The sequence below is a fragment of the Periplaneta americana genome, chromosome 15, assembly GCF_040183065.1.
Source record: "Periplaneta americana isolate PAMFEO1 chromosome 15, P.americana_PAMFEO1_priV1, whole genome shotgun sequence".
In the NCBI taxonomy this organism is placed as follows: domain Eukaryota; kingdom Metazoa; phylum Arthropoda; class Insecta; order Blattodea; family Blattidae; genus Periplaneta; species Periplaneta americana.
Genome location: NC_091131.1, coordinates 51,092,109 through 51,113,365, shown reverse-complemented (window position 1 = coordinate 51,113,365; position 21,257 = coordinate 51,092,109). Strand labels below are relative to the sequence as shown.

At 32.2% G+C, this 21,257-nt stretch overlaps 1 protein-coding gene across 1 annotated transcript in view; it reads left to right on the top strand.

The window, feature by feature from the left end:
- Syn (synapsin) overlaps positions 1–19,946 on the top strand; it is a 72,666-nt gene extending 52,720 nt beyond the window's left edge. The window contains exon 6 of the mRNA XM_069848768.1: positions 5,249–19,946. Within this exon, the coding sequence (XP_069704869.1) occupies positions 5,249–5,445 (197 nt within the window). The 3' untranslated portion in view covers positions 5,446–19,946. The remainder of the gene's footprint in view (positions 1–5,248) is intronic.
- The last annotated feature ends 1,311 nt before the right edge of the window (positions 19,947–21,257 follow it).

Sequence of the window (21,257 nt, the reverse complement as noted above, 5' to 3'; positions counted from 1 at the left end):
AGAAACAGTCTATTTACTTGGAAATCAATCCTTTATATACATGAAAATGATCTGTTGTTTTATGTAATTGAAGAGTATGATCTCAAAACTCTCTCAGTCCATTTGGTCATTTTTAATATATATATTTTAAGTAGATTATTTTATGACGCTTTATCAACATCTTAGGTTATTTAGCATCTGAATGAGATGAAGGTGATAGTACCGGTGAAATGAGTTCAGGGTCCAGCACCGAAAGTTACCCAGCATTTGCTCATATTGGGTTGAGGGAAAAACCTCAACCTGGTAACTTGCCCTAACCGGGAATCGAACGCGGGCCACCTGGTTTTGTGGCCAGACGCGCTAACCATTACTCCACAAGTATGGATTGTATGATTATGTTTGAGACCTCTATCATTATAATATAATATATTATTATTTTAAGCTTCTTTTCTTTCAAAACAACTCCAATCCTTGTCTAAAAGTTTGTGTTAGTGTGCATGTCACTTGAAAACTCTTTCAGTTAGTACACCAATGCATAAAATAATTAGCCCAGACTTTTCATAAAATTGGACGGTTTGGGATCACACTCTTAAATTTTTTTCATGCATTGTTACATTTGCAAACTTGGAAAATGCTATGTTATAATCACAAGAAGAAACAAATTCTTTTATCTTCCCTCGCTTAGTTTATATCCGTCAAAATATTCAATCTGCGAGCATACAACGTATCCCTTTGTTGGAAAATAATGCTGAGCGTCTTTAAATGCAATCGAGGTATTCACATTATTTTTAAGAAGCCATAGGCCTATTACTTACATATTACTTTTATTTTGTCTGAATATGAATCTGAGAAGAGGTGAAGCATTTCAGGTAATAATTCCACTTTTTACGACAAAGCAATTAGAAGCATTTTAAATGTGGATATGGAGAAGAATGGAGCATGTGAAATGAACAGACAGAATAAGAAATGAAGCTGTGTGTTGGAAAGAGTGAGTGAAGAAAGAATTATGCTGAAACTGATCAGGAAAAGGAAAAGGAATTGGTTGGGTTACTGGTTCAGAAGAAACTGCCTACTAAAAGATGTACTGGAAGGAATGGTGAACGGGAGAAGAGTTTGGGGCAGAAGAAGGTCTCATATGCTGGACGGCGATTCAGTCCAGTGGCAGAAAATGGGGTCTGGAGAAGGAGATATAATCATGAATTATATAACTTATATAATGAACACGACATTGTTTATGTGTATAAAGATCAGAAGGCTGGAGTGGGCAGGACATATACTTCGTCCCAATGACAGAATGATAAAGAGGATATTTAATGCAGTACCAGAAGAGACCAGGAAAGTTGGAAGACCTAAGTTAAGATGGGAAGAAGGTGTGAGAGAGGATGTAAAGATAATTGGAAATAAGAACTGGAGAAGCTCGGCACTAAATAGCAAAGAATGGGGAAAACGTCTTCAGAAGGCCAAGGCCTACAAAGGGCTGTCATGTCAGTGATGATGATGATGATGATGATGATGATGATGATGATGATGATGATGATGATGATGATGATGATGATGATGATACGGAGACTAAGAGGAAGCCATAAACTAGGAAAGATTGGAGAATGCTGGGTTTGCAGTGAAAGACTTTCCCTTGTGCAGAAAACTATGAATGAAGAAATTCCGCTTTCTTATATTTCCTTTTTAAAATCTTTAAAAAATTAACTGAGTGTGAAGATATTTTGCTTGGATCTCTACTTTTAATACAAAACTATAAATAATGCAATTCAAAACCCAATACTAGCGTTCCTAGTCAGAAAAATGCTAGCAATCAGCTGTCAAAACATCTTGGGAATTGTTTTTAAACAATGAGTAATAAAAACAGTCTATCAGTAGTCTAATGTTGTAAAAAGGGAAATATTGATTTTTAATAATTATACCCAGTCCTTACACAAAAATAGTAACTTGTTTTGAAGCTGGATATAATTCGGAAATAACGATCTTTTTACATAGAGGAAAATAGTTGCATTATCTGAGTGCAGAAAACATTAGGAGAAACAAGGAATAATTTATTTTATGAGAATATACTAACTTAAAAAAGTTTCACATGATTTGTGAAAGAAAGAGAATACATTCAAGTACGAGGAAGTAATTGGCCATTGTTTACTTTGTGATAGGTTGTAATTTTAGCGATTTTATAGCTAAACCTAAAATTGATCTTCAGATCTGAATATTTGCAAAAGTTTGATCATTTGCACAGTTAATCGCAAATAATTACTAAAATTACTTAAACAACATGATAAGTATAAATTGCTGTGAAAAAAATAAAGTAACTTAGAGAGAACGTAAATATTTGTTTTGAATACACACTATTGAAAATTATTTTTAAAGGATGTTTCTATTATACAGTGGTTGTTACTCATGCTCCCTCACATTGAAGCCTCTCATGCCGAACGCACATAGTTGAAATACTGACCAGTGATATGGCTGGTCTGCTGCCATAGACTGGTGAAAGACATGGATTTATGTGATAATAAAGCATAACATGATTGGAAAGCAGTAGTTGTATTATAGGTAATTTGGTTTCTATATCTACTGCTTCTGTTGATAATTACCAGTACTGGTACCTACATTGTAAGAATATCATGGAAAGTAACAAGACACTATTTATTTAACAAAGTAATAAATTCCCTTGATTACCTACGTTATTTATTCTTGATTTACACACTTTTAACACTTCTATATATGAGTAATATTATTAAACTTGTTAAATCGACAACTTAAACATCTTCACTGAGTTAAATATTGAAACTATTTGGTAGCCTACTTTACCTTCAGACTTCAAAGCAATTTCAATAATAAACTTTTTCGTCATTTTTTCTCTGCATCATTCAACATGATGTTATAATAATTGCAATACTGTTAACACTTCAAAAGTCTTGCAGGTGGATAAGCATATGAGAAATATATTTAAAAATGACATTCCAGCTGTAAAAATACTTTTTTATGAGAAATATTGGAAAATGTTTCATAATGATTTGATTGTGAGTTAGCTATCTGCAACTGGCGATTGAATGAAGAGTAGACATACTATCTTTTTCCTCTGCATCACTTCGAGAAGCAGAATTATTTTCCCCACTTTTTTCCCCCACTCAATTGCTGGCAGTAGGGTGTGGATCATGTATCAGGTACCAATTATACTGGATTGCCATATTACCGTGTGCAGAATGGAAGTGACATAGCCTTGCAGATTTTCCAAGCAAATAGCTCATGTTGCGTGTAACAAAAACTTTAATATCATATTGGTGGAAAATTCATAGTTTTTTTTTATTTTTTCCCCAAATGTTTAACAACCTCTTATTCTGTAACTATTGCGAGTAGGATAGTGATTTTTATCCATATCGATGGGAAAACTAATAAATAATAATTGAACCCTCTGGCGTATTTCAATAGTGTGGACTGTTTTCGTGTAAAACCTCTAAATTCAAGCCACTGCACTGTGCGAGTTGGTTGCAACACAGCGCCAGAGAACACCTCATCTAGCGAAACACACCAAGTTCGTTGATCTCTTACATCTGTATCAAGAGAAAAGTGTATTAGAGTGATGTTGCCAGACTGCTGAAACTTCAAACTTAATTTTTTAATTAATCTTGCATTTAATCACAAAACGTAATGTAGGTTTTCTATTCATTTCAGAGTACTCTACCATTCCTTTTAATCTGAAAGGTCATTTCACTTCCGTCCTGTATACAGAACATACTATATCTACGCGAAATGCAATGTTGGCATTGGTAAATAATCACACCTTAACAGCAACAAATTTTTATATTGTACTGAATGTGATTCATGACTTTTCGCATCACTATGCCATTACTTTTTGCGTCAAGTGTTTCAATTGGTTACCTGTAAATATAACTGCGCAGTTTCTAACAACAAGCCGTGCTAAGTAAACTAACAAACAGAAACATGTCTAGTGAAGAGACGATACCAGTTTTCCAAGGAAAAGTATTCCTTGGATTTGAAAGACTTTTTACACAACAGAAGGTATGTTGAGAAAGTATGGAAAGAGTATGACATATTTTTAATATAATGTCATAAATAGACTATTGAGTGGTAAATTGATAGTAATTTTTGTCAGCCTCTCAAGTATTTGTACCACATTTTCACTTTAAAAACTAGCTTTTTTGTGAATTTTCATAATGACATTGTTGTCACTGAAATCAACTGACTGTTACTTACAGGAACGTGAGAGAGATTGCATCTTGTAGTATATATACAAAGCTTGCTCTCCATGTACCGCTTACTTTGTTGCCCACATTTCATATCGTATCCAGTATGCACTTAGTCTTAGTAAACCTTGCATGGTTCATTTTGACCTTGACAAATTTTTGTAAAGATTTCGATCCATTAAATGGTAACACGGCTTTTAATTCTATTTTACTCTGTACCGGTACTTTTCTCCAGTCACCTTCACTTACAAATACTGCATATTTTACCGGTACCTATATTCTAACTTTCATACTTTACTTACTATGTAGTCTACTTGTTTAATTTTAACCACTTCATATGTCTTTCTTTCATGCACTTTGTAAGTATCTTGGAATTCCCTAATATTCTCTTTTTATCTACTTATAATTTCTTGCCTTCTCTTCTCAGTTGCTGGCCATTCAAGTGGATTTAGCCAGAAGCAAATGCCCCCAACGAATGGAATCTTTTTTCCCACTCCTATTTTTCATTCAAATAGGAAAATAAATCTAATCTTCGAAAAGCCATGTGCTCTGAAAAGGTCCGATCTATATTCCACTTAGATAAGCCACCAGTACTCCCTTCTCTATTTACAAAATTATAGTACTGGTACTGGTATCTATCCACTTGACTATCGCATTAAGATATGATATTATAGCAACAGCATGTAGGGAAATGTCTTCTATTGTCGAATGGAAAAGAAAAAAAATAAAGAGAATCCATAGACACGGAGTGAGAAATGTTCCTTTCCCATCACATCCACTTGTGGCTAGCCTCAGTTTAAGATACAGTTGTTCTGCGTGGATAAATTTAAAAAAGAAAAAAGTTATCACCCTAATATAACTATGCACTACAAACTGAAGTCAGTAGTTTATGCTGCATGCAATTGTAAGACAAATGTAAAGAGCTGCAAGGTTAAATTATGACTGGTAGTTTGGTTTCTAACAGTGGATTGTGCACGGGGGTGAGACATAACTATAAAAGTGCAGACGGTGTTTTAATTATTTCCCATGTTGCTCCCAATGTTCTGTTGTGTGTTCTGCAGCATCGCAGTCAAGTACGGTGAGCAGTGTGGCTAGTGGAGGGAGGCGTGCCACCGAGCCCTCTGCTGCAACAGAAACCTCACGGGGACCTTCGATGTTTGGTCGCCAAAGCTCCACTGCCACTCAAAACGGCGAAGATACGGAAGATACCATGAAGAATCTAAGGAAAACATTTGCTGGAATCTTTGGAGATATGTAGAGACATTGTTAATAACATTTTTATATATGTATATATAATTTAGAATTGTTCTTAAAAAAAAAAAAAAAAAGAAGATGGAGAGAATTTAGGCTGATAATGGAACCCCTTGTCTCATTTTTGTTATGTCTGTGTTCCGATGGGAAAATATAATTCCAGCTGTGCTGATTATGTAAGCTTACAGCAAGGACAAATAATTGTTTTTCAGAATGTATTGCAAAGGGAAGAACATTGTGTTTTACACCCAGCAACATTTTATGTATTGAGCTTATATTCTGTACATCATGTTTTTTTTTCTGCCGAATTAGTGTCATGAAGTTTAAAGAAAAAAAATTATATATATATTTTTTTTTTTTACTTCAGGGCCATGAAGAAGTTTTTATATTGTTACTTTTTATGACTGAAGTACCGGTAGTCAGACATGTTCTTCATTATTAAATTTCAGCTTTACATCTTTTGCAACAAAATAATGTAATATGTTTTTAGTTCATGCTTGATGTGTACAATCATCGTATCTTTGAGATTTTAAATAGTTTTCTCTAATGTAGGTACATATTGGAGTCTGAGTACATACCATGTATCTCCCCTTCAAAATGGCCCTGAATTCTATAGGAATTTCTTACTTACATAATATGTATTAGTTCATACATATACTTAATATATACTGTACACCTTAAGACATCACTGAAAAACTTATTTTATACTGTCATCCAAATTAGCTTGCAGGCAAGAAAATTGGGGCAGTAAATGAATTTGTCCATTGGGCTGTAGGTTCCCATGGTTGCTGACCATTTAATTTTAAAATGATCAAATCATAACAGAAAAGCAATTAACAACGTAGATATTAATTTTAATATTTTACTTAAGTCGGACATATTTAGTTAAGGGTCCATTTCCACAAACCTAATGTAATGTAACAAAATTAAAATGGATTGAACAATGGGATATTGGCACACATTTAAATAGGTGCCATGCATACAAAATTAAAGTAACATAGAATAAATGTTCGCTAGTATTCAAATTTTACATCATACTGTACTATTATTATTGTTCTATTAACTATAGATTTCATTTAGGAATTATATATTACTTTCATGTGTTAATTAGAATTAAGTTTAAAAATACATTAGTTGACTAGTTTCGGCTTGGGAGCCATCTTCAGAACTCTATATAATCAAGATGTATAGATTTCAGTACTTAAAATAGAATTCTCAAATTTGGTTGAAAAATCTCCAATTTAGCTTATATTTTTTACCTGAAACGAGATTTTCTTCAAATTGTTCTTCAAGGCGACCATAGATTAGACTGGCACATTCCATTCACACAGATTAAATAGATGACCAGAGGATAATATAAAATTCAAGATTCAAAATGGAATATAAAATTCCATCCATTAATTGATTTCCCTCCATATAAATTCTCTGAAACCAAAAAGGTATTGTACCAGTAGCGTACGGTATGGTAGTTTCCAAGGCTCCATACTATTAAGGTCGTTTGAACAAGATATATAAGGAAGTGAAATATGGGATTAATTAAAAAAAAATCCAAGATAATGCATCTGGCTTTAAATCGTTACACTGTGTAAATGAGTTATTCTTCATTGGATTAGGTTAGATGAGGTTTGTGTAAATGGGCTTTAACTAAGAAAACACTCGCTTTCTTAGGAGTGCTGTATTATCAGCCTGAGGACTCCCTCTCTCTTTGATTAATTTTGCTGTGGTAGGCTAAAATGGCCAAAGTTATTCTGGAATTGTTACTGACAACTGCATGGTGGTATAGGTAACATGATATTTCTCTTACCTTATAATTGGACACTATTAGACGTTTAATTAACTGGAAGAGTTGTACATAGTTACATTAACTGTTAGAATATATGCAACTAAATTTGCCCAATACTTTTGTAGATAATTTCGAGAAACTTAGAACTTACTTCTGTTAGGTATTAAAATGGACTTGTAAATTAGAAAGAGAGAAACAGAGATGGAGTTATACTGTCCTTGTAATAAAAAAATCTGGTTAACGGTGATCTGAATGTTGATCTTATTTCATTTTATTATAATTAAATAGTGTTTTAGTTGTCTTCTCTTTTCCGGGTTCGACTTCTAAATTTAGGGAAATGAACTTACAGATTGGTGAAAACTGAGTATACTGTACAGAAATTAAGGCAGAAATTCACAGACACATCACATATATGGGTAGTAAGACTTTCATAAGATTTGTTTTCGTTTCTAAAAGAACCTAAAAGTTATATTCATGCTAAAGTATTACTTAGATCCTACGTAATTAAAAGCGTACCGATATCGTTCATTTACAGTCAAAATAACTAATTACCGGTACATTACAATTCCCTTTTTGTGTGTCACAAATTACAGTTACCGGTAATAGACACAGTAAGAGCCATAGCTTAGTTCTTCATTTATTTGTGTATGAATTTTAAAAAATGAGGCTTTTACATAAGAGAAGTCTCTATATTTCTTTGTTATTCTTCTCAATTTAAAAAATGAAAGTGCATACCTGTATTGTAAGCGAACAAATAAGAATATGGAGCAAATGAAATAAATTGGATGTATGAAGAAAAGTGACATTTACTTATACAGAACAGTACTGTACTATACTACAAATCGTCGTTGATTTCATGAAACCTCCTATATGACAATACAGAGCATAATTTTTTCAAGAGGAAGGAAACAGTAATTAAATATCAATAGGTGTACATAAGAATATTAGATAATTCGGTAGAAGACGTTGGTGAATATGATGGACATCAATGACATCATCGAGAATCAGTTTAGGTCTATTACTTTTGATATTTAATTACATTTTCCTTCCTCCTGAAAAATTATGCTCTGTACTGTCACATAGTAGGTTTCATAAAATCAACGACGAAATACGGTACTACAGAATTTGTAAACATACGTAATTCTGCAGATTTTGTATGAAAATGATTCAAAATTTTAGACATAATTATAAGCATGCAGGTTCAAATTTAACAGGAGCTGGTGAATTCTTGAAGGCAATAAAAATCTTCAGTATGGGTTCTTGAGAAAAGGCAGTAAAGGCAGGAACCCCATGTCGTAGATTTATTGCGGGTAAAAGAACTTTTGTCTCTAAGAGGGCTGTAGGTAATTTCTCACCTCACCGGTTACAAATCTCTGTTTTCTTTATGTATGTTTTCTCTGGATCAGTGTCTCAATTGAAACAACAGCTGTTTCTGCTTAACAAATAAAGACTTTTACAGTTTATCATTAACAACATTGCCTGAGATTGCAAAACCTCTGGAGTTAAAAGCATGGAGTAAAGGAAATATTAATATAGACACAACTCAATAGGTGGCAGTGCATTCAGGACTGAATAGGAGATTGGTCCTCAAAATAAAAATTAAAAATCCGCTGTAGACTATAATATATTTACAAAATAAAAATCTGACTGAATAACAGTAAAAATTTATTAACTGGGCCTAATAGATTCTTTTGGCTTTGAGAGTTTCCAGCAAGAGGTGTCAGAAAAAAAAAAATACCAGTACATACATACATGCATAAAATACATACTGGTACATGTTTTACCGGTATCGGTAATTGCAATTGCAAGTGCAATGCAGTTGCTCTAATTTTAGAAGATCGAAAAGAGTGAACAAAATTTTTGTTCACAATTTTGTTAAAATCAGATTTAGATTAAGTCTCATAAAATTGTAGGGCACTTTCGGTAATGTTTGATTTTTTTAATAGCGTTCTCAATGTTGGGCCTTCAGAAAAACATACAGTGTGAAGTAAACTTGGTATAGTGATTCTTTTATGTTTATTCGAATTTTTACAAATTGTCACTTTCATTATATGCATCTACACACCAGTAAATACTGGGTGTAACTTTGATTTTTATTAATTTTATTTCTTAGAGTTAGGCAATGGTCTGATCTACACTTGTGGAGAAATACCATGTTCTATTTGACATATATGCCATAATGATCTAGCTACTAATTCCAGAATATGTGATTACTTATTATTGTTGATGAAAGAAGTCCATTTGAGTATCATCTCCTTATAAGTAGTGTTCTACGTAATAACTCTGTTACAATATAATCCACAATTCAAAAGGGCCTTCTGTTTTGGACAATAGTTGTGAACTAGAGAGTTTTTAGACATCTTTTTATGCTGGTAATCATTTCAAGAGGATTCTCGAAGACAGTTATTGAAAGCACATGTAGCCATATATATATAATTATATCGATGTTTCACAGTTAGAATCGTCAGGCTTCCAAGCCAATATGCCTCAAACTAATAATGAAAGACAATTGTTAAATTTATCTTAATCTTATAAAGAGATATTCAATACTAGGATATGAGAACATAATTTTAAAAGTTTCCAGCATAAGTGCCCTATTTGTTATGGTACTGGTAGAATCCTCAACCTGAATACTTCCTTTGCCCCCTACTTTCGTTGCTGTGAACTTTTAACTATACATGGTGCATGATTTTTCTTGTAGCTCTCATCTTAACCATGAGTATCAATTTAGAGAGAGCCACTGGTTACTGAAACTTCATTAATTATGTGCCGCGAGCTCCTGCAAACTGTTTTATGAATTAGAAAATCATTCACAGAGCAGGTCTACTGGCCCACACATCGACAGTATGTATGAATAATTTTAAAATGAAATTATTGTACAATTTGTGCAATATTCTTCTTTGTATCTAGTAAGAAATGTGTTCACAATTGATTCCGTAAAATGAGAAAAAAATAATTACAATCTTCTGACATTTTAAATATATTTTTGTGTTAGAGAATATGACAAAAAACAACATTATATTTATATTAGACATATCATTCTTACTCTTGAGATAATATTGTCGGAATTTTTTGGTATTTACATTCAGAGCCTTTATCATTAGGTATCACTTGTAAACTGAAATTATGAATAATTAGTATGATTAAAACAAGAATTTTAATGTTATATTATTATTATTATTATTATTATTATTATTATTATTATTATTATTATCATTATTATTATTATTATTATTATTATTATTATTATTACCGGTATTATTATTATTATTATTATTATTATTATTATTATTACTATTATTATTATTATTAAATACACAAGGGAACAAAAAGAACTGCCATACCCACTGAGAAAAATGAAGTGATTCCTGCACAAATCAACTCACTGATTCCAAAACTTACAGCACAGTTTAAAAGATACTGTAGTTTAAAAATTGTAATGATTATAGAAAGCTGGTGTTTTATGTAGCATTATTATAACCCTGACAGCATTATCTTATTAATGAAAACATTATTAATTAAATACAATACTTTAAATTTTATTTCATACATACAAATTACACAAATTTCATGAAACTGTAAGCAGAAGTTTTTAATATCGCTATCATTCCTTTAAAGACTGAATAGATTTCGAGGAGCTGCTATTGACATATCTTCACTATGAGAAACCGAACCTTGTATGATGGTACAATATATTTTACACTGGATTTCTCTTTCCTAGCCACACAAAAATAACAGTAATTTACACTTACCGCCTGGAATCTGCAAGCATGAGTGACATCATGCGTTGGGTAGAAGCAGTACAGGTAGTATATGCTCGCGCATGTACACTCTCTGTTTCACAGACGAAGCTAACGGCCGCTATGCTTTCAGATTCCAGGCAACTAGTGTACTTGATTTCATGATTTTTGTTAAATTGTTGTAACAACAATGTATAAGGCATTAAATTTCATATGGAATCACATACTTATACTAATTGTGCAGATTATATGACAGATTTTGATTTTTTTTCTATTAGATATAAATAATATACAGCTTTGATATTCTCATGAGGATGCAATGTAAATTATACATATATGGTGAAAGGGAACCTATTACATTAATTCACAGAGGTAATAGATCAAGTCAATGCGAACAAGTTTTGTCAAATAAGTTTTTTGATACGTCCAATAGTTTTGAGAATATGAAATTTAACATATTGCAACGCTGCTGAGAGTAGCAGTGCTCCTTGAGGTCATTGCTCCGCAGTAGTGGGAGTGAGTGTAACTTCAATCATCCACTTGATCCAAACGTATTTGATGAGACGTTTTTGTTTATTTTTTGTTTACATTCTCCTCTCGTAAGTCTTGCAGAGCAGATGATTGGAGTTACACTTATCCCTACAGAGCAGCAGTGACCTCAAGAAGCACTGCTACTCTTAGCAGCGTTGCAACACGTTAAATTTCGTATTCTTAAAACTATTGGACGTATCAAAAAACTTATTTCAAAAACTTGTTCGCACTGACCTGATTTATTATCTCTGTGAATTAATGTAATAGATTCCCTTCCACCCTGTTTACTTAATAGGAATTACCTGAGTGACTGAGATACTGTCATGACTATCTCCATTGTGAATTTTAATCAATCAGTAGTATTTAAAATATAAATTTAACTTACAGATACTACCATCCTACTGACAGGCTTCTCTCCTAGACTAATTACTTCAATAAAAAAACATACTTTTTCTTAAAATTTCCCCAAACAACAATATTCATAAAATTATACCAGCAATTCCTTCTGCTATGAAAATGCCCCTTATTAGTCTGTAGAAAAAGTGTTACGATAGTTCTATTACTGTAATCCAGACAGAGATAATAAATTCTAGTAGATCGAAACTTGTATCATTTTGTTTTAAACATATAATAAATGTCACACAACCAAATATAAAATTTTCTTTAATTTTTAGCGAAAAATTTGCTAGTATCAGTCAGAAATCAACCTGTATAAAAAATTGGAATTCAGCAGAAAAATTTAAACATAATATTCTAAATCTATAAACACAAAAATGGACCAATAACAGCTATCACTTTCTTAGATGTAAAAATCGCGCTCATGCGTGTATTTTAAAATGTATATAAATGAATATTATATTTCATGTGAGAAGCTCACTGGGGAAAGTAATATTTAATCCAGAATTTCTCTTTCATTAACAGAAAATAAAATTTAGAATTAAAATTGGAGTTGATTACTGTGGCATATTTACAAAGTTGCATTTCTTGACTATGCATCTGTAAATTGAATAAATGGGTAGGAAATATTTGAAATAAAAAGGGTAACTGATGTGAATTCAGTATTAAGCTTCGCTGAAAATGTGACTGAACTAATTACGTACGGTATTTTATATTTTTAGAAGGCTGTTATTTCCTTGAAGGGCACATTCATATGACTTTATTTCAAAGGTAATAGAAATTGGTTCCATTATTAAAATTTCTTATGACACTTTAAATTATACAATTTTCACGGAAGTTGTCATGCGGAAGAACAATGAATCCCTGAACACAAAACTGTTATAATGGGTAAGTTAAACTTATACTTATCTAATGGTATAAAATTAGAATAATGAAATATTTATACAGAGAATATGATCGTTCTGTGTAGAAGATCAGATAATGTTTCATTAAGATATAGACTGTGACTAGAAAAAATGTAGGTCAACACAATATCTTCACATCATGCTAAGTGAATAAATGAATTAATAAGTACTGCGTAGGGAATTCTTAGTGAAGTTTCAGCGACTATAGAAATTATGTCAATAATTCATGCTACTTAACTGCCTACAGTAATTGTGTGTAAAACTGAGAGAAAAATAACACCCATTTTCCCAGAAATTCAATTATTGAATGGTTTACAAAAATAAATAATATATATATATATATGAAAGGTGTCATTTCTAGAGGCAATATCAATAGTATTTCAGAATAAAATGTCAGTGAATTATTTATTTATCTTCGATTTAACAGCAGTAAAAAAGCAAATACGAGTAACTTGTTTCTAGAGTCATTCTGTGTTGAGCATATTCTATACCGATAAGTGTAATATTTCTTATATTTCATATAGAAGGAAAAATTAAAAATAACGTAAAATGAAAAGAAACGATCTCAGCACGAAATTAAAATAGTCTATTGCAGTATTTCAGCATTACTTTAATAATCTAAAAGATTACCTCTAAGCCACCATTATAGTCTACTTGGTAAAGTGACTAAAGTTGCAAAGGCTTGGGATTTATCTTGTGATAGTAATTATGCATTTGTAATATAATTTTTTATCTGACTACATTTTCAAGCACTACTTTTATACTGATCTAATATTAATTGAAAATGTATAATCTCTCATAATATTTTTGTTTATTTTGTTAGTTCTTGCTTCCTAAATGTTTAATATATTTGGACGTATACGTTATAAAAATCGTAAATGATGAACAATGTTTACTGACAATTTACTCTGTGAGTTCTTTGAAATACCTGTGTCATAAAATTTACATTATGTAATAACTGTATTATTGAAGTAATATTATTGATATTTGATATTGTTACTTAACCACTGATGTATGTATAAATGTTGATGTGTGATACATGAAAACACATAGATTTGCACCACTGCTAGACCTCACATTCCCACTGTCATTCTGATGTCTCCATTCCCTTACATCTTGAAAGGGGTCCTACGCCCTTGAAGTCAAACTAGGATATTTTATGTTCACATTATTTTATAATTTCTGTATTACATTTTTTATAGATATTCAATTTACCTGTTACTTCAGGTGAGCATGGACCTCGCAGTTCAAGATCCTTTCACTGTCATTGCAATCAGTAACCTTACCCTACTAATCCACCATCAAAGGGAGTCCAGGTTCACAAACCGAAGCTATAAGGACCACTTGTTAAGTTTTCCGAGCTACACTACTACACATACCAGTGAGTTTATGATTTGCCTTCATTTAAAACGAAAATGAAATTGTTATAACTTTGGAAGAATAAAAATAAAACTGTGATAAGTTTTAGGTAACATAAAAAAAAGAGACACATTACATTAAAATCTATACATATACCACTATTTTGGATTAAATGTAACTTGCGAACCACCATAATGTTAGCAGTAGTCTTCACTGTGTACTATAGATAAAGTTTATGAAAATAATAGACGAATTCAGTTATTTTTTTAGGGATTGATTCGATTCTGTATCGACTGCATGTTAGGACACCAAGAGACGTTGGAATAGTGGGAAGTATGGGCACATCACTAACCTCCCTCTTAAATCTTCAAATCTCTCTCCCCTATTTCTTCCTGTATTGATGTTACCCAGAGGCCCTAAATGGTAGCTAAACATTGAGTTTAAATATGTGATAGATTATTTTTTAAATATTAAAATCATTGCTCGTAGGGTTGGCATAGAAAGGAACTCCTCAAACCAAAGTCGAATATTCTTAATTTCTAATTCTTATTATAGCATATTTGTTACGCTCAGATTAGAACAAGGGTTCAACTCTAGGGTATTTGTGAAATTAAGAAAGATCAGAAGAGGCAATCTGCAATTTAAATTTTCGAAATTTATTACATATAAATGCCAACATTGTGTCTTGAACCTTAGGTAATGAACAGACTACTTGCACCCAATAATAAGTAGCGTTAAGTACGACATCGAAACTATATCTACAATATTCTTGGCAGCCATAACTTCAAAATTTCAGCAATATTTCTAACTACTGCTATGTAAATAAATAAAAAAAAAATCCAAGGAGCAACAGCCCATGAAGGACCATAGTCGACCAGCCGACTGCTGGCCTAGCATCCATATTCCTCAGAAGAGGTGAACGATCATCCAACAAGAACAGAAGTACCATGTGGTTAGCACGATGCCTCCAGCCATTATAGCTGGCTCGCAGAACTGGAATTCTCTACCGTACCTATCATAGCTCCCCAAATTCATCACGATGCTGAGTGGGCACTGGTCCCATATACTTTCCAAAATTTCATGAGAAAGTCCTTCCCCATGAAGACTCGAACCAGCGCATATTCTGTACCGCGAGTCCTGAGTATGATGCCTTATAACACGATGCTATGGCGCAGAATAACTCCTGCTATATATTGAAAATAGCATGGTGTGTCTACATTCAATATAATATTTTTCATTAACTTTTATTATGAGCACTCAAACGCTCACCATGTTGCATTTTATTCCTGCCATTGCTATTTTTAAAAAGAATTACACCTCTATAGTGAAATTTCTCCTAAACAGTTAAATGTGAATATATATATAAAAAATCGAATATTTCCATTCCTTCTTCTAATCCTCACTGTAGCTCTTACCTACCGTATGTTAAAATATTAACAGTATAGTACTTTAAACATTCCAAAACCAGTAGTTACAGTCTAATATTTTGTTCTCTATTGAACTACATAAATAATTAACTGACGAAACTGATTATACTGTTGTGCGACTTGCTCCTCCTCCTCCTCCTCCTCCTCCTCCTCCTTCTTCTTCTTCTTCTTCTTCTTCTTCTTCTTCTTCTTCTTCTTCTTTTGATTTAAAGATATGAAACTAAAGAACTTAGGCACAAAAAGCCCATTGTGCACCCCACAAACTGGAAATCAGCCCAGAAGACCGCAATGCGACACAAATCTTGCGATACTATTGAGTTTAATTTTCCAAAATTCCTCAGGAGACAATACCGGATATGTTTTCCTTGATAACGATGCATGATTTGGCTTAAACCTGGGCAATTCAGCAAAATGTGAGGTGATGACTCAACCTCCATCCCACATTTCCTACAAGTTGAGTCATCACTAAGGCCCAAAATGTGAATTTGCTTATTTAGATGGCAATGTCCAAACAAAAGCCCCGTAACCCATCTTAGAAATCTCCTTTCCAATGCCAGGAGTTGTTTTAGTTGAATCAGATTTTGGTTCTCCAATAAGAAGTTTAGCTTGTATCATAGCTGTTGTAGATCTCCAGGCTTCTAGTATTCTTTTCATAAGGTTGTTCTTTAGAACCTATTCGATTATTCACTTAGAGATGCCAACACAAGATCTGGGCCGTAGCATTGGATTGAAACTCCATGCTTGGTCAATAGATCGACTTGTTCATTACTGTACACTCCTCTGTAACCAGGGACCCAGATGATTTATACTTTATTTATTCTGGATAGAGTTTCCAGAGTAGTTCTGCATTCTTCAACTAGCCTGGAGTCGACTTTGTGGGCACTTAATGCACTCAGTGCAGCCTGGCTATCAGAGCAAATGTAAATATTCATGTCTTCGGCAAGATCGTTTTAAGTTTTTCTGAGAGCAGACTAATATATCAAACACGTCAGCTTGGAAAACTGTAGTATATTGACCCTAGGTCTTACACCATAAATCCCTGCTCAAGTACAGTTATCAGTTCTGGAGCCATCTGTAAACCACACCAAACTGCCTAGTGGAAATTGATGAAGAATGCTTATCATCATATCTGAAGAAAAATTTGCTGTTGAATTTTTAAGTATTGGAACCCAACACAAATCTGTATATGATTTTTATTCACTTATAGTAAAAATTCAGTTGCCGGCTATTATAAAACTATTAAGCCAATATCCCGTCCAAATTACATTAAAATGGAATGTCCAAGGACAGACTTTACGATCGAGATAAGAGAAGTGATCATAGTCTTGAAAAATTACTGCATTTTAACCCTCTCCAAAGAAGTGTGTCTAATAAGAGATGTGTCCAAATAGTTTGGTTTATTCTATCCAATAACTGCATAATTTATACTGTTAGACCTTATTGTACAAAATAAATAACAAATGCATTATTAGAGATGAGATATTAGAGGGAAAAAATACTTTGTAATATTGGCAGTTGATTATATCCACGGAAATATTTATTCATTATTTATTTATTTATTTATTTATTTACTTATTTATTTATTTGCTTACTTATATCTTATTTATTTATTTACTTAATTATTTATTTATTTATTTGTTTGTTTATTTATTTATTTGAAGTTTACTTTCGAATAGATTTATTTTCTATATTATTAATTAAACATTCCTGGATTAATGGCTTCATCATCAAGTGTCCGACATTAGAAAACAACAAATATTCTTTCTCTGAATAAAATTAATAAATAGATAAGAAAGGTTTGCGGGTGTCAGGTAGTCTGTTACTTCAAATGTTATGGTCTGAAATATGATGATTAAACATAATTGTCATATATGAACATTTAATCATTAGTTCCTTCCGAATTACATCAAACATAGCAAGTGTGAATAAAAAAGAAAAGTTAATATGTAGATTTAGCGATTCAGGGTAATGAACTAAACATCCTTCCTGTCCCACAATCATGATTTAGGAAATTAATGCTTATTTGATGTATTAAGAGAGGAACAGCACTGATCATTATTATAGCAGTATCCCTTAGTCTAAATAGACTTTAGAGGAAGTTGCAACCCTACCGTATAATAACTCTGGATGCCATTTAAGATATTGTAAACAACCCTATACCCGTACCAGTCCCAATGTATTAAAGTTTTTTATAAAAGTTAAATCTATGATAACCAACGACAACTTTAATAATTTAAATGTGAATGCATTATTGATCAATATTTGTAGTGTGGTATACTAACTGTAATTGTTGAGCGTAGGTACTTTACAATAACAGACATAAATTGTTGTTATTGTTGTTGAGATAAAGCTATAAGAAGTATAAACAAAAAAAAAAAATATTTGCTATTGGTGTATTTGTGCACGGCCGAATTTACAATGTTGCATTTGCATTGTTGCCTGAAGAATATTGTACGCCTTGAATGGAACAATACTGGTATCAATATGGATGTTTCTGTAAACGGTGTATGTATGTGAGTTATGACATGTTAATCTACCCTGAATCAAATGGTCATTGAGCTGTAATGATTATACGATAATTTCGCTTAATTATTTTCACTCTCAAATTTAAGCATTGTCTGTACCGGTATTAAATAGCCACAACTCCCAACTGCCTTGGATAATTCTTACATAATGCAAATTCATGTAATATTTTATATCTGGCACACACTATATCTGTCTGAAATGCGACATCTCTTCTTGCCTAGTCCAGTGAGAGAGGGAAAGAATGTGTTTCTAAAATCTATATTAAAACACATTCTTCATTTTACAGACTTAGCAATTTTTTTTCCTCACTGAAAACAGCAAATATACAGTGAATTATTTTTTTTAGAAATAAAAGTTTTTGATACCGTGAAGAATGATTTAAAACAAATAATGTCTCTGGAGAAGAATAGTGTATAGGTTAATTTAAAAAATATCATCTTCCAATAACGGTGTTTGTTTTACGTCATTTTCCTCTTGTTTCTGAGTACGAATTTGTTGTGTCTCCTATTTTTAATGCATCTTTAGCATTCATGATGGAATTAGGATTGTTAAATATTTCACAATTATGAAAATTCGACATTTTAATGCGATGTTGATGTGTTCATAATTCTAAAGAATATCAATTTTAGGAAAAGTTAAAGAGAAAAATTAAGAAAAATAATTTTACAATGGATTCTTTCTTGTGTAGAATTTAGAGGCAGAGTCATAGAACAAAATAAGGAACCAACATCTATCAGCAGCTCAAAACAGCATGAGTATAATTTATAGTATAAAAGAGAATATTAAGTCACTACTAGATAAACATTTCGTGAAATACAACGAAGAATAAGAAGAAACAATGTCATTGTATTTTTGACGGTAGAGTGTTCTGTGCAGTAGAGCCTTTCATTGTTTACCAGTATGACAAAAAGATGCAAATGTAAAATTGAGAATTTTTGAAGTTATAAATGCTTTTATTTTGAGGTTGATCATGTATAATACGAAAGTAATATGATTTCTTTCGCTTCTGCTTACATCTCTTTTTAATAAATACCGGTAATTGAAACTGTCACTTTTTCCTAATAACATTGGATATTTAGTATTTATGAACAAGAGTGTATGTAAATGGACACGGTCAGCCATTATTAATAAAATTGTAATTATTTTTATCTATTATGTAAGGAAATAACTATAGGTATTTAAATAGAATATTCAAGTCTGCTTATATTTACAATTATAAAAATATGGTACAGAATGGTAACATTAAAACTCTGCGGATTATAGTGTTCATTTTACATACCGGTACTGTATGTTCACGTGTTTTATAATTACATATTAACAAAAACCTTACATAGCTAGATAAAACATGATAGATCTTAACTTTCCATTATGCTTGTTTCGTAAATGAGATGAAAATGAATAACAATAAACATAAGCAAGGACGGTAAATGAGTTACAAAATAAACAAGATTAATAAAGTCACCTAGTGATGTGGAAATGTAGCCAGCTACCTATAATAGCTACGTATCTTTAACCATTGTAATAGATTTCACTGCAATTATGAATTGATTCTCTCTCTTTCTGGACATTTTGATTTTTGTTTTAGTTTGTTTGTTATAATTTAATCTCTGTCTTTGCTCTAAATTTCATGTTGTATTGCACGAAGCATTATTCATGTCACGCAATAGGTCTTCCTTTGCAGAATGTGAGGCCAATGTTGGGAATCCCGTTGCTCATGCTCTTTATATGGTCTGGCTTTCAGTTATTAATATGTTTCATAGCAAACTGTTTGAATATTAAGTCAGAAAACACTGTGTGAAGTTAAATAAAATGGCTGGAGTTTAAGAGTGACATTTCAGATACATGATTTTGTTCTCATTTACACTATCAATTTCATACCTTTCCTATTTTCTGTCAAAATGAAAAGTCCAACAAGGATACCGACTTTACCTCTTAATCTGTTTTCAGTTCAAGTGACTGGCTGGTAAAAACAGAGACTTCTGGGAAAGTGATAACTTAATGATAGACTGTGGCAAAATACACGAGAGTACCCCGAGAAAAATTGTTTCAAGGCTTTTTTCCACGAAAAATTCTACTTGAATCTGCAGAAATTGCAACTTATGGCCCCAGCACTCAAAAGGCACAAACCCACTCCAAGATCTTTCTCTACAAAAAATTCCATTTGGACCTACTTGGATTTCAACCCAGGTTTTCAATATTCGAAAGGCAATGGATGATTGAATAGTCGAATGGCCATGCTCTTGTAAAGTACAGCATGCCACATGTAAAGTACCCAGGCTATTGTATGGATGATGATGATGATGATGATGATGATGATCTGTGAATTAAGCTTAATGATGGCAAAATGAGTCCGAGGTCCAACACCGAAAATTACCCAGCAAGTCATGCACTTTAGGTATTTTACATATTTTTATTCAGCCACAATTAGCCATTTTAATCTATTTTACGATAGTTTACCTAACCATTTTATAGCTTTTATAACAACTAATTTTTGCCATTTTTAGTTTTTTTTTCTCTTGTACAGAGGAGGGACTTTACAGCTTGAACTGCAGCCTGAGGCTTATTGTGCTTATCTTTCCTATTCTGTCTATTCTGTGAATGATTGGGTACAAGTACAAGTAGGTTACAGCACGCTGCACCGTGAACTTAACCCAGGCTATTGTATTCATATTCATTTATTCTGTCCAACTGATCACATATATGATATGGGACATGTCAAAAGTAGCACATAAATACTAAGTTACAACATAATTAAAATACAACATAGTAAATTAACTAAAATACAAATTTCAACATTAATTATAATTAATGGTTTCAACATTAACAAATAACAACCACAAGAACAGATGTAACACTTTACAAGACAAATCACATTTCATTTAGCAGCCTGGAGTCAATTTGGATCAACACGTCCTTCATGAGAAGACATCCCTTTTCGAAGTCAGGATCTAGAAAAGAGAAAGTAAAATTTTTTTAAGTAAGATGTTCTTTTTCTATTTTCAGTTATGGTAATTTTTTAAAATTCACTCATACTATAAAAGTAGTTTTTGATTAAAATGTTTTAAAGAGCTTTCTTAAATTTTTTTATGTGCAGATATTTCTGTAAGATAATTTGGTTGGATTAATCTTGCTCAGGACAGGGACCCGTGGCG